The sequence below is a fragment of the Hemisphaericaspora subhashii genome (assembly GCF_019202705.1).
Source record: "Hemisphaericaspora subhashii strain CBS 10753 chromosome Unknown scaffold38, whole genome shotgun sequence".
Taxonomy (NCBI): Eukaryota; Fungi; Ascomycota; class Pichiomycetes; order Serinales; family Debaryomycetaceae; genus Hemisphaericaspora; species Hemisphaericaspora subhashii.
Genome location: NW_026057386.1, coordinates 39635 through 52775, shown reverse-complemented (window position 1 = coordinate 52775; position 13141 = coordinate 39635). Strand labels below are relative to the sequence as shown.

The 13141-nt window shown below is 34.6% G+C and overlaps 4 protein-coding genes across 4 annotated transcripts; 3 read left to right on the top strand and 1 right to left on the bottom strand. All coding sequences in view use genetic code 12, as the record gives it.

The window, feature by feature from the left end:
• Positions 1 to 5124: 5124 nt before the first annotated feature.
• Positions 5125 to 6456, top strand: WOR4 (Wor4p; the record flags this gene model as incomplete). The annotated part of the gene is made up of 1 exon (XM_049409281.1): positions 5125 to 6456. One exon carries the CDS (start codon positions 5125 to 5127, stop codon positions 6454 to 6456), a length of 1332 nt encoding a protein of 443 aa, XP_049261474.1.
• A 1205-nt stretch (positions 6457 to 7661) lies between these two features.
• On the top strand, positions 7662 to 10316 carry J8A68_005236 (uncharacterized protein; the record flags this gene model as incomplete). The annotated part of the gene is made up of 1 exon (XM_049409280.1): positions 7662 to 10316. One exon carries the CDS (start codon positions 7662 to 7664, stop codon positions 10314 to 10316), a length of 2655 nt encoding a protein of 884 aa, XP_049261473.1.
• A 165-nt stretch (positions 10317 to 10481) lies between these two features.
• UTP9 (Utp9p) lies at positions 10482 to 12086 on the top strand (the record flags this gene model as incomplete). Its single annotated transcript, XM_049409279.1, has 1 exon — positions 10482 to 12086. The coding sequence occupies one exon, from the start codon at positions 10482 to 10484 to the stop codon at positions 12084 to 12086; it is 1605 nt and encodes a 534-aa protein (XP_049261472.1).
• A 9-nt stretch (positions 12087 to 12095) lies between these two features.
• On the bottom strand, positions 12096 to 13037 carry J8A68_005234 (uncharacterized protein; the record flags this gene model as incomplete). Its single annotated transcript, XM_049409278.1, has 1 exon — positions 12096 to 13037. The coding sequence occupies one exon, from the start codon at positions 13035 to 13037 to the stop codon at positions 12096 to 12098; it is 942 nt and encodes a 313-aa protein (XP_049261471.1).
• Between the last annotated feature and the right edge of the window lie 104 nt (positions 13038 to 13141).

Sequence of the window (13141 nt, the reverse complement as noted above, 5' to 3'; positions counted from 1 at the left end):
AAATAGAGCAGTTGCAGTTTTAAAATGTGCGGAAATCCATACGCAGAGGATGGGAACCACAAAGCTGGTCCAGTAAGCAGTTTTACAAATATATAAAATACACATGTCTTCTTGTAACCTCAGCGAATCTCTTTATTTTCGCCACTAGTAAATACTAGAATTAATTTAGAATTATTGATCAATGCCGTGTGTATGACAAAAACTTTTGAGAGCAGCTATAGAACAATAGATTTCGGAATAGGAAGATCAAAATATCCATATTGTGGCCATCTATTTTGACAATTTTATTTCCGTATTGATTTTGTTACTTCGAGGATAATGATATTTTGGTCAATTGTTTAAGCCTTCTCCCTTTTGAAGGTAGGCGATAATAGCTAACAAAGAGACGCATATACAATCGATCAGGACGCATACACGAAATTGTTTGATAATAGAGTGGGGGGTTAAAGTATCAAACACATCGCCTCTAGGTGCGTTTTCTTCTTCCCAATATCCAAAACAGTTCTGAGCGCATTCAAGAATGCTGTCAACACGGATAACCAAAAAAAGGTTGGAGTTTTGACATGTTTGCTCAGAAATTAAAGTGTGGAGCCAAGCATTTTTACTCAAGGGGAAACGTATGCAAGGGATCCGTAGAAAAGGCGAACAATAGAATAGGGAATTTAATGAAAAGTAACAAACATGATTATGAGACTTGCTGGATTGAAAATCAAACATTAAATGTCATGTGGTACATTGTTTATTGCTTATCACATGTAACTATTAAATATATTATAATAACATACTTTTTCTTTGTGTCAATATATAGAAACAAAGAGATCTCTAACAAAGGTACAATAGACAATCAGTTATCAAGAAAGAAAGAATCGGGAAGTGCCGGTGTTTGCTTTTTGTACGTTGACTTCTAAAATTAGAAAATTCGAATTAACAATATAGTCGTGGTCTCTCCGTAGAATTTAACCTATTCTATGACTACTTTGTATTTGTCTGGTTTTGATTTTTGCATAATAATTTCACTTTTGATGTTCAAAAGGATCCATTATTTTATAAAATCGAAAGGATTCGTGTAGCAAGTCATCATCAGACCAATAAAATCTTAATGGATAAGAAAATATCGCAAATCTAGTTGTCCCGCCTCCAGCTAACTTACAAATATGCAAGGCACTTTTTTAGAATAATTCGCTTATTGTTTTAATACTTCCCCGTAACGGTTTCTTCTTATTTAATATGTATAGAATCATTTAAATTTAGCTTAAATCTATACGACTGAACGGAGAAATGAAAAATATCAAATATTTTTCCGTTGACTTGTCTTAATCATGGTCAAAAGCTTTTATTGTTCCAATATATTGTATGCATATTGTGACATCTTCACAAAATCCAGAGCCCACACGATGATCTGATACCACAGGCGGGGGCCGACTTCAAGGCTTCAACGGTTCATAGCCAACTTTGAAAGACATGTAAATAAAAGAATGTAGTTGTCTTAAGGTAGAACGATATTAGAAGAACTCAGTATTACAAAGGCAGCAAATATAGTTCATCCTTTCGAAGAACCTAATAAATATGGGTTATGGAGGCCACTGGCTGCTAACAGCAAATTTTGTTGACATAGAGGATCGCTCTGGTGGGAATAAGGGCAAATCCTGCGGCTTATTGCACCGCGCCGTGGTTAGGCCCTAAAAATGCCTTGTTGACGACATCTCAACCCGAACAATAAGAACGGGAAAATCCCTAGAAACAATTTGATGCTTATTCATGTGTATAAGCCTATAATTGCCAGATCAAGAACCCCTTTGTTACGACTTTGATGATCAATCCTGAGACTTTGTTTCTTGGATGGTCAATAATGGGAAATGACTGCATACGTTTTTCGTACCAATTATGCAAGCTTTTGAGTTTGAATAGGACAGGTAAAACTGTCTGTTATATATCACGCATCTACTCGTTCTCTTAGCAGAGCGTTTCAAGGAAGACATTGGTTGGTTGGGTTTGTATCTCGCGTATATTTCGAGGGTTTAAAGGAAGGTGTACAGAATCATATTCATATGAATTATTTTTTAACTTTTTATTTTTTTTTTTGATTTTTGATCTGAGAAATAATATTTTCGAGATTGTTTAGATATTTTTTTGCTTGGCATGCATTTAAAAGAATTTTAAGATGCAATCGAAGTTTCTGCATGGATTCTTAATTTTTAAGCACACAATACAAATTGTTCACGCACTAACAAAAAATATTAACTAGGAGTTAAGAACCGGCACTTACTACACCTTATACTATTTACTCGAAAGCAACTGATATTTGATATCATACATACTGATGTGACTTACGCAACCAATTACATGTGTAAAGTTGGGTGGATACTTTGCAAAATCAGGGCCAACCAGCAGCATCCAATTATTTCTATGTCATTGACCAAGGCTAGAGTTTAACTTAATTTGTGTCATGCAAATAGCAAAAAAAGCGCAAGGCTAATCAATAAAAACTCTGCCCAACATCTGTTCATGTGTGAGACTCAATTAGCATGAGAAGACCTATCTTATGTTAACAAAGGTTGGCTAGTGACTCTTTGTATTGCATAATAGATAAAAATCCATACATTTTCGTTTTCCAAGAACAATAATGCAATCAGTTTCTACATACATGAAACATTTCAATAGAGTTATTTAAATCTTGTCAAGAGATGGCTATATCAATGGATAGGTTGCAGTAACCCATCTCTTAATTTATTCCGGACGGTTTAATAGGAGACATTATTCAAGGTTTAAGTTTCAGGTTGCCTAACGTTGCATTTCGGCTAATATTTCCAGCCCAATTAATTCTAAAGATAGACTATAAGTGTTTTCAAAGGATTTTGCCATCAGCTCAGTAAGACGCTATGATCATTGGAAAGCATCAGAAGGCTAGGTTAACATCAAATCAATGTTACCATTTCATAATGGTTTTTTCTATTTCAGAACTGAAATATGTGAATTTCAGCATCGCAACAAATATTTTATAAGTAAAACAAATGACGTAAACGACTCGATCTTGCTGTTAATCTCGTTGATCCAAAGGCTACTGTTGTTAAAGAAAGTTCCGGAATCCAACCTTTCATATTTTGATTGGATTTTATGACGTTAGAATAAAGTTATGATATGCTTTTAGTCTGAAAGATATGACAATTTGATTGCAGATCTAGACAAAAAGTTAATTACGAAAAATTAAAATATTATGGGGAAAATTTAAACGAAACATTAAAAACTTTAAGCTTTCGTGATGAAATTTTAAAAATTAACTAACAATTATTTTAAAGCCCAATCTATATTTAGGAACTTGGTTGATATAAATCAAGCATTATCTAAATAAACGTACCAAATCTACGACAAAATCAGAGAATACTATCAAATCCTCGGTTCTCTGACAATTGACAGTAAAGTGATGGCTTTGTGATTTCAAAAAAAAAGTCGCACATAATTTGCAATCTCTAATTTGTTTGAATTAAGAATTGATACCTTGGTGAAAATAAAAAGAAACTGCCTGAAAGGTGAACATGTCGTTGACTTCCCAAACTGGATACAGGAAAACAAACAAGCCCACTGAAAGTTTAAACTTTTTTGATGTTGCAGTTTGTGCCCAAACTTTATTAGACTAAATGGAATTATTAGACTGAATTTTTAAACTTTAGAAATATTTTGATTTAAAATTAATTTAAAATCAAACTAAAATAAGAGAAAAAAAAAATTTTTAAAAGAAAACGCAAAAACGCAAAAGAAAAAAATATTATTGAATGGTTTTCATTTATTTTTTAAACCCTGCAACTATTAACATTATAAAGATGACCTATGAAATTCCATCAACTTTTGCAATTGGAAAACCGGTTCAAAACGCCACCTTACCCTACGGTTCAAAGTTACATCCACCCTACCACTTATGAGTGAGAACGAAGTGCAATACAGCCCGATATGATGTCACGCAATTGAACTTAGTCTATTCCAATTCTCATATGAAATATGCAACCAAAACGTCTAAATGTCTATTAAAATTCTTGTTTAAAATTAGCCATAATGCCAAATTTCTTAAAAAAAAATGGTAGCGTGGACTGTTTTTTTTTAGTTCCGGTTAAAGTTACTTTTGAATTTTACTCTAAAATTGTCATTAGCTGATGATGACAAAACTACACTCACGTTAAAAATAACTTATTTTGCGCAAAAACCTTGCATTGTTTTCTTTGTGATGAATTTCATAGAAGGTTTTTATTTGAAAGAAAATATTCCCGTATTCAAGTGGTCATTCTTCATTGTATAGATTACTGTTATTAATTTTTTATTCTTTGTTACAGTAAAAGAAAAAAATTATTATTTGATATTTCAGATTAAAAATAAAAATATTAAATTATTTTTTTAGTTTTTTAACAAACCCGAATTTCAGTACTTAAAAAATATTTGAATCTTAAATCTAAAAAAAATAAAAATTAAAATAATTGGGCTAATTTCAATTATACTTGAAACTAGTTCAAACTTTTTTTTTTTTAATTTTTACAATTAAATATTTTTATTATTTTTAAAATTCAACTGCATAAAATTTTATTAAAATACCATTCAAAGTCTTAAATATTTGTCTTCTTGTTAATTTCATGTTCTATTTATTCTTTTGGAAATCATTTGGTAAAATACACCTACAACTTTTCATTCCATAGAAGAGCTTTTACTTATATATTTTTAACGTTGGTTGTACATAAAACTACAATTTAATTTTGCAAACGGTAAAAGTACAAACCACCAAAGAAATCTATAATTAGCATTTTTGGCACTAATAACCAAAAAGAGTTTCAGTTAAAAAGAACTTGGAGAGAGAACAAACACAGGAAGTAGATTCTATCAATTGGTGAAATTTATTTACTTGTAATTACCGGTCAAAGGAAACAAGACATCAATATCTTGCAACTTTATAGAACAACAAACAACGACAAGTTGCGTAATTAACACTTGTGTTTTTTTCAAAAGATAGTGAAATTACAATCCATAGGAACTTCTTGAACACTTTATTAAACGTCTTTAAGTGAAGAATATCTACAATAAGAATTTTAATAAGAGCAAAAGCGCTTTCTTGTCGTTTAACTTGAAAATCTCCATACCCCAATAATGAATTATCAAAATGAGAAAAGATCATCGGAAGGTAGTCATGACTCTTCCAACTCAGAATCTTCTTTGTCTTCTAGAAACTATAAGAATATAACAATAAATCTGATTCTTAGCAAACCAAAGGATGAGAGATACATGCTACCTCCAATTGGTTCCACGATCAAGCAGATCTCGTCATCCTCAAACTCTTCTGAGTTACCAAATAATATCGAAATGTCCCAGCGACAACAAGCACCTCAAAACCAACAGCCAAATTCTTACTACCAACAATCAAAAAGTTCCCAAGAATTGCAGCATCCTACTCAAATTAGCTCGACGTCAGTATCATCGTCAAGTAGTAACAGCATTCCGTCATACCCCTCGTATTCCACTGGAGCAACTTCTTCAGAAACGAGTGGTTATCTGAGACCGATGGTAATGCAAATCCCCCCATCAGCAGTTTCTGCCGCCCAACAACAACCAAATCCATATTTAGGAGGTGTATCCCAACAAAGTTATGCATCTTTGATTCCGGGTGTTCAGCCTCAATATAACCAATCACACTTAGCTGGCCAACAGATACTACCACCTGGTGCTCCATTACACTCTTTGCAACATTATCATCCAATGCAACAACATAATCCAGGCATGGATATGACCCATTTTCAAGAAGCTAAAAGAGGAAGAAGATTCAGAAGGCGTTATAATCAAATTGTGCGGAAGTATGCCTGCTCATACAATGGTTGTACAAAGAGTTACGGATCACTAAATCATTTGAATACACATATTGTAACTAAGAAGCATGGTCATCGGAAATCAAAAGCAGACTTTCAACACAGTCAGAATCCAGAAGAAACTCATAAATCGAACAATTCATATTCCGAACCTGCAGTTACTCAAGTATATCAGCAACCACAAGAGCCACAACAAACGCAGCAACACCAACCTCAACATCAACCACTCCAACAGCAATCCTATGCCGCTGGTCAAAATCCAAATGAGTATGCGTCAGGTAATTATTGGTATGGATATGCTACTCATTTACGAACATCTAATTCAGGTTCTGGCTCAGATAGCAATAATACTACGAATTCCCATGCATACCAGACTGCTCCACAAGGTTACATGTATTACCAAAACTATCCTGGCTCCCAAATATCTCAACAAGTTTCAGCTCAGAGGTATCCAACAATGCCCAATGCAGGCTTGAATGTTTATAATTCTACATTAGGAGCTCAACCAATATATCAACAACAACCAGTAGTTGTTGGTGGAGAGAATCTAGACTCAAGTGGGAAATCTCGGAAAGATCTGATTGATAATAAGCCACCTGGAGGATCGAGGCTTCAATAGTTGGAATCGATTTGCATAAATTAGAAAAAATTGTAAAAATTATGTTTATAAAGTAAGTTATTATCTCATCTATAAATTTTGTAATAATATTAAATTAATTAATTAAATTAAATAAATTAGTAGGAATGTAGAGTTATGGAGCTTATAACATACAAAATGTTAAGTTGTTTTGGTACCGCTTCTAAGTCTTCTTCTATTGTTCAAGATGAACACAATAGTGATGGCATTAACTCCGTTGAAGCGAACACAAATTAGTCTCGCTTTTCAAAACTAAATTTGCAGGGCATATGCAAAGGGCCACCTCAATGCATGTTTTGTGTTTAATATTGGGTTGAAAGAAGCAATCATATTCGGTTAAATAGAGGTTCGATAACCACTTAGACATCTGACTATTGCAAATTTATTCGTACTTACTTAGGCTGAACCATTGCAAGCGAAAAATTAATAGAAACTTTTACTTTTCATGTAATCATACACATGGAATTGTTAAACTAATTCTTTAGAGAAGTGTCCTAATTACGTAACTTTCTTGGTTAATCGATTCTCAAGGATTTGGCTATTGAAAATCGCTAAGTGATCACTGGATTGATCTTAAACGATATACAATTACAATCTTGAGAAAAATTCCGTATCCCTAAACATCTACGAAAGTTGGTTTACGTGAAAGCAACTTTGAATATATTTCGACCTTCTATTGTAATATACAAGGGAGACAACAACAAACAGGAATCTTCAAAAGCTTCTTAGATTTGGATTCCAACATTCGCACGATTACTCCTATTAATTTCTTTCGGTAAATCAGAGTACAAGCTTTGTTGAATTAAGTGATAATGGCGAACTTACGGATAGATTGTGAATCTGGGTAGAATCTATAAATACATATCCTGATAGGAATAGGAAACAGATAACCTATTAATATCTAGCAATAAATCCAAATAGAGAACGGATTCAAAGGATATACTACTTTTCATTACCTTCCTCTCGTATATATATATAGGTCTATAGGATAAAGCATTAAATGTTAAGAGGAATAGATATAAACACTTGTTGACTAGATTCTGTGTACTAGTCGTGTCAGATTTCAAAGTTTGAAATTTTGCTTTTTTTTCCCATGCAATCAAGGTAATTAAATTATTTTTAGAGCCAATTTAATTTTTATTCTTAGATACAGAGTTGACTAGTATAGAAGATAAACCCACTAAGAAATGGAAGAAGAGCGAAGGGATCTTATCGACGAAGAAGTAGATGGATCATCCCAAAGTCTTGATATAGGAAAGGGTGTAGATGCTCAATCAGAAATCGACAATCACCCAACACAACCAAGCACGGAGATTTTGAACCCCGAAGATCCAGCAACCAAGGTTGAACACGTCACTCAAATGCTTCCAAGCGAGGAGAACAATGTGCACTCGTCACCTCAATTGCAGGGTTCTGATATGGAAAATAGTCCCGTGAAGGAAATAAATTCCGAGTCAGCGAAAGAGCGTGAAGGCAACAATCATGCATTAGATAACGAAGATACACAACTGAATGAATCAAAAGAACCTAGCGCAACCGACCAGACTAAACAAACCGGTGAAGTCCCTGATTTAGAAGAAGGCACAAAGCTGGCTATTTCTGTACACCCTAATCCCGCCGAAGAGCTGGTTCAAATCGAACAGAGTCCGAACAAAGAGCCAGAAGATTTAGACACGGTAAAAGAAGGAGACGAATCAAAGCAACAAACACCTATTGAACCTGACCCAAAACCAGAAAAGCCGCAGAGAAGAAAGAGACTCACTTTACAAGAAAGATTGGCACAAGCAGCCAAAGGTAAAGCGAAAAAGACAACAGCTGATGCAACCGAATCTCCCAAGTCCTCACCACCTCCCAGGACTATATCTCTGCCACCAGCTACTCCCCCGGTACAAACAAAAGTATTCGAGCCAGAAAATGTAATGCAAGAAAAGACAACTGCTGAGCCAGAAGTCTCTCAAGTTGAACTAATCGATAGGCTAAGAGAAGAGATAAAAGAATTACAGCAGAAAAATGCCATGCTTTCCGATCAAGCTAGATTCTACGGTCTGAGTCCGAAATTATCATCTCAATTTAATAGATCACCCCAGACCAATACGCGTGAAAAAGAGCTCACTGAATTGACGGCTAAGCTCGAAGAGAAAGATGCCACAATTAAACAATTGTTAGAAGAAGGAGAAACACTCTCACATAAAGAATTGAAATTGAATGAAACTATAAAGAAGTTGCGTACAACGAATCAAGAATTAGAAGCAAATCTCCAAGATTTCTTAACCAAAAATGAAGAGTCCACATTAAAATTACAAGAATTGGAAGATTTCTTGAGAGTCCACAAATACAAGTCCTTGGATCAAGTGTTGACACAATTCACTGAGACCAACACAGAGTTAGCCAATGTCAAAGCTGAATTAGAGACGGAAAGATCACAGCAATGGGAAGGTAAATACAAGGAATTATTGCAACTTCACCAAGAAGAGATTAATGCTAAGAAAGCTGCATTGAAAGAATCAAACGATTTAAAGATTCAGCTTGATATGTGCAAACGACAACAATCGTTGGAGTTAGAGTCTAAGCAGAATGTAATCAGTGATTTGAGACATGAGCTATCACAATCCAAGCATACTTACTCTCAAGAAATCAGTCGATTAGAAGATAAGATTGAAAGCTTGCGTTTGGAGCAAGAATCAAGTGAAACAAGTTCGGCACTTATTTCAAATTCTAACGGAAACAAAGAAGCCTCCGAGGACATATCTTCTAAAAATAGAATAGACTTTGATGAGTTTAGTAAGTTGTCGGATGCTCATCATAACCTTCAAAAGCAATACTTATCATCACAAGAGAATTGGAAATTAATAGAGTCCAATTTGCTTCACAAAATTGATTCTTTGACATCCACAATCGAATCTCTTAAGAAGACCAAGAATAAGCTTGCTCAAGATTTTGCGAAAGTCAATAATACCTTGATTAGCCAATCTGGGGACTTCAAGAAGCTCGAGGAGCAACATAGATCACTTAAAGAAGAAAAAGAGAAACTGATGCTATTACTTCAAGAGAAAGACAGCGAGCTTGCAGAGATCCGCGAGAAGTTCGAGAAATTCAAACAAATATCGAATCAAGACAGATCGAATTTGAACACAAGAATCCAATCCTTAAATGAAACGATAGATAGATTGAACCAACAAGTTAAGAAGAAGGATAATGGGTTGCGTTTAGATCTCGAACCTCCTTCAAGAAAACGCGATTTCTCCAGTGGCAGCTTGTCAGCTACAAGTTGGAATGATATACGATTTGGTGAATCCTCATTAACCCCAGCGATTAATAGAGACTTTTCTGGTATATATTATGACAATAGCAGGAACCAGTCGCTGTCATCCGTTACTGAAATGGGTGATGACAGTTACGATATGCATGAGCAAATGAATTTTGCCAGTCTAACGCCTATGGTATCTCAGATTGGAGCTGGTGGGAGTATTGGTGGTATTCCGTCTTCTTCCTCGCAAGGCAATAATATCCAGCTAGTTAATAAGATGAGCTCCAACATCAGGCGATTAGAGATTGAATTGAATACACTAAAAGATGAGTACAATAGATTATTAACAGAGAAGGAAGCGACTGAAGCAGAATTATTAGAAACTATCAAATTAAATGATGAGATTGTACGATTACAATCAAAAATCAATACTTTGGAAATGGAGATTGTTGAGAAGAACAAGAAAGAACAAACTATGCTTGAATTAATTGGAGAAAAGTCGGAGCAAGTTGAAGAATTGAAGGCAGATGTTTATGACTTGAAGGAGGTTTGTAAACTTCAAGTCCAACAAATGCTTGAATTTCAAGGTGTATAGAAATTTTATAAAACATATTTCTAAGTAATTAATAAATATTCCTGCATAGAATGAAAATGAAAATTGATGCGAAGGGCATCGTGGAAAAAAAAATCCCAGCTTACTCTTCTAGAGGTTAGATTTTTCCCAGACAAAGAAAGCTTGTATTTTAGTAAATCATCAGCAATGAGATACGTTAGTCAGAAAGATGGGCATTATGTTGCTTGTATTATATCAAGAAGTGGAAAGAATGAAATCCGCTTTTATGAATTAAAGGAGGTAAATGAAGAAGTAAACTCAACCATTAAGGGCTCTGTATTTGTTGAGGACGAGATCGTAGATGCTGTCTGGACATCGACTGATTTACAAGTAAGCAAGAAAAAGAGAAGCTTGAATGGAAGTCAAAAGGAAACAAGTAATTACGATGTCTTGGTAGTTGTCCTTGGAAATGGAGAATTATTACTGCTTTCCCCTTCCCTGAGTACCGTGATTTCTAAGGTTTCACTCGATGATAAAATTAACAAATTGATAAAAGCACATCAGGACTCCATATGGGCCCTTACTGCAGATGGTAAGCATGTTATAAAATATTCAATGAGAGACCAATCTGTTGTGAAGAAGTATCAATTACCAGCCTCAGTTAATACAGTTGAAATTTTGACTGGAACCAAACTTCGTGGAAAATCACAATATTTAGCATTAGCAGCTTCAAATATCTTGATTGGAAAACTTAGCAAGAACAAGTTTGTTAAGGACAATGAATTTAAATTAGAATCAAGCGGGAAAATATCTAGCATAATCCAATTGGAACAGTCATCCGATTTAATTGCATTCGTTTCAAATTCGAAAGAATTATACGTGGTTGATGTTAGTAAGGGAAATAAAGCTCGAAAAGTTCCATGCGATCATCCAATAGACAATATATCCACCTTGACCTTCGAAAACAAAGAATATATTGTGATTAAAACCAATGAATGCATACAGTTGATAGATGTTGAAGAAGAAGAAGAAGAAGTTGTCAAATCCATTACAGCAAATGATACCATTTCCGGAGTAATTTCAGTTGATGGTTTAAGATTAGTTGGTATCTTTAAAAGGGGCAATGACCTCGCCGCAGTTGGAATTGACTGGGAATCTTCGGATAAGTCAATTGTCCTTAATATTGAAGGTACATCTTCCAATCAAAATGAGAGCTTATCGAAAACAAAGATCTTTGTACCAGAAGCTGAAGAAACTCGTGATATAGAAGCTGACGAAGCTTTAGAGAAGCTCCTTTCTATTTTAGGAGAAAAAGAAATAAATAAACAAGCTGTTGCTAACGTATGTGCCACTACCAAAAATGCCGATACAATCAAAGAAGTGGTCAAAAATTTAGCAACTGGAGAAAATAAAGTAAGTGGATGCATAGAAAAATTGTACGCTGTTGCAAATGAAGAAGTTGCAAAAGACGCTTCATCAAGTGAATCTTTTGGTATTTGGTTAAAATGGATTCTTCTTACATATGGAGGTGCCATTGCCAAGCAATCTAACGAATTAGACAATTTGAGGAATTTACAAAATCAATTAAGCCAAGGGCTTAAGATTTTACCTAATTTAATAGCCATACAAGGTAGATTACAACTTTTAAAATTGCAAGCTGAAGTAAGAGAGAATCAAATTAGCAACCAAGATGGAGAATCTAATGAAAACAAAGATCAAGAAGAGGACATAATCTACGCAAATGGGGAAGGAGACGATATCATATTTACTGAACCTACAGAAGAAGTTATACAAGACATAGAAGATATATAGTTAATTTAATTATCCACGATATTTTTCAAAGAATTCAGTTGCGAGTCTGGCAACTTGTTCAGGCAGCTCTCTCTGTAAAAAGTGACCCAGATTAGGTAAAATTTTAAACTCTACTTGAGTCCTGCCTTTCAATTTAGCAGCCTCCGATTGCAGAAGTCGTAAAGACATACAACCATCTTCGTCCCCTGTCATAATCAATGTAGGGACCTTATCGAAGTCAACTTGCCATCGGGATTTAAGAAGCGTGGATGGTTTAAGAATATGTCTGTAATAGGATGTTGCAGCATCTGCAACTCCTTCTTCCATAAATGTGTTTCCGATTTCTTGTATTTCGTCATTAGTAAAATCATAGGTGGGAGACCAATATCTCCATAATTTTCCGAGATATTTGCAGTTCTTATCTATCAACTTAGGGAGATAGATTATACTGGATTGCATAGTCAAAAAATAGGATGATAAATAGAACTGCTCAGGACAATTCCAAAGAAATTCCCAAGCATTTGTGTCAGCCATATATGGAATTGCAAGTGTTACCATTGATGTTATTAAATCAGGAAATAAATTAGCTGTCTGATAAGCGATAATTGCACCCCAATCATGACCTAACAAATGAACTGGATATTTACCATCTGGGTTTAAAGTTTCAATCCAGACCCTCACGTCTTCAGCTATGTCAGTGAGTTTATATTCACTCTCGGGACCTTGACTTGATTTTTCATATCCTCTTAATTTGGGAGCAAGTAACAACACTTGTTCTTCCCCAAAGGATTTGTCTAAATCCGACCAGATTGGATTGAATGTGGTATTGATGTCTGGGAAGCCATGAAGTAAGATGATTAATCTTGACCATTTGTTAACATTGGTATAGACATCTGATTCCGTCAAATTACTTAGTGTTGTAAATGTCCTTTTCCCATTTTTGAGTTTGATTTGATGCTGTTTCAATAACATTTTCTTTATAACTTATAAGTTTTACTTATATGAGACAGAAAGGTAAATGACCCCATCATAAAGGGGACTTCTAGAGGATATTTATACGCTTTGTTTGTAAAACA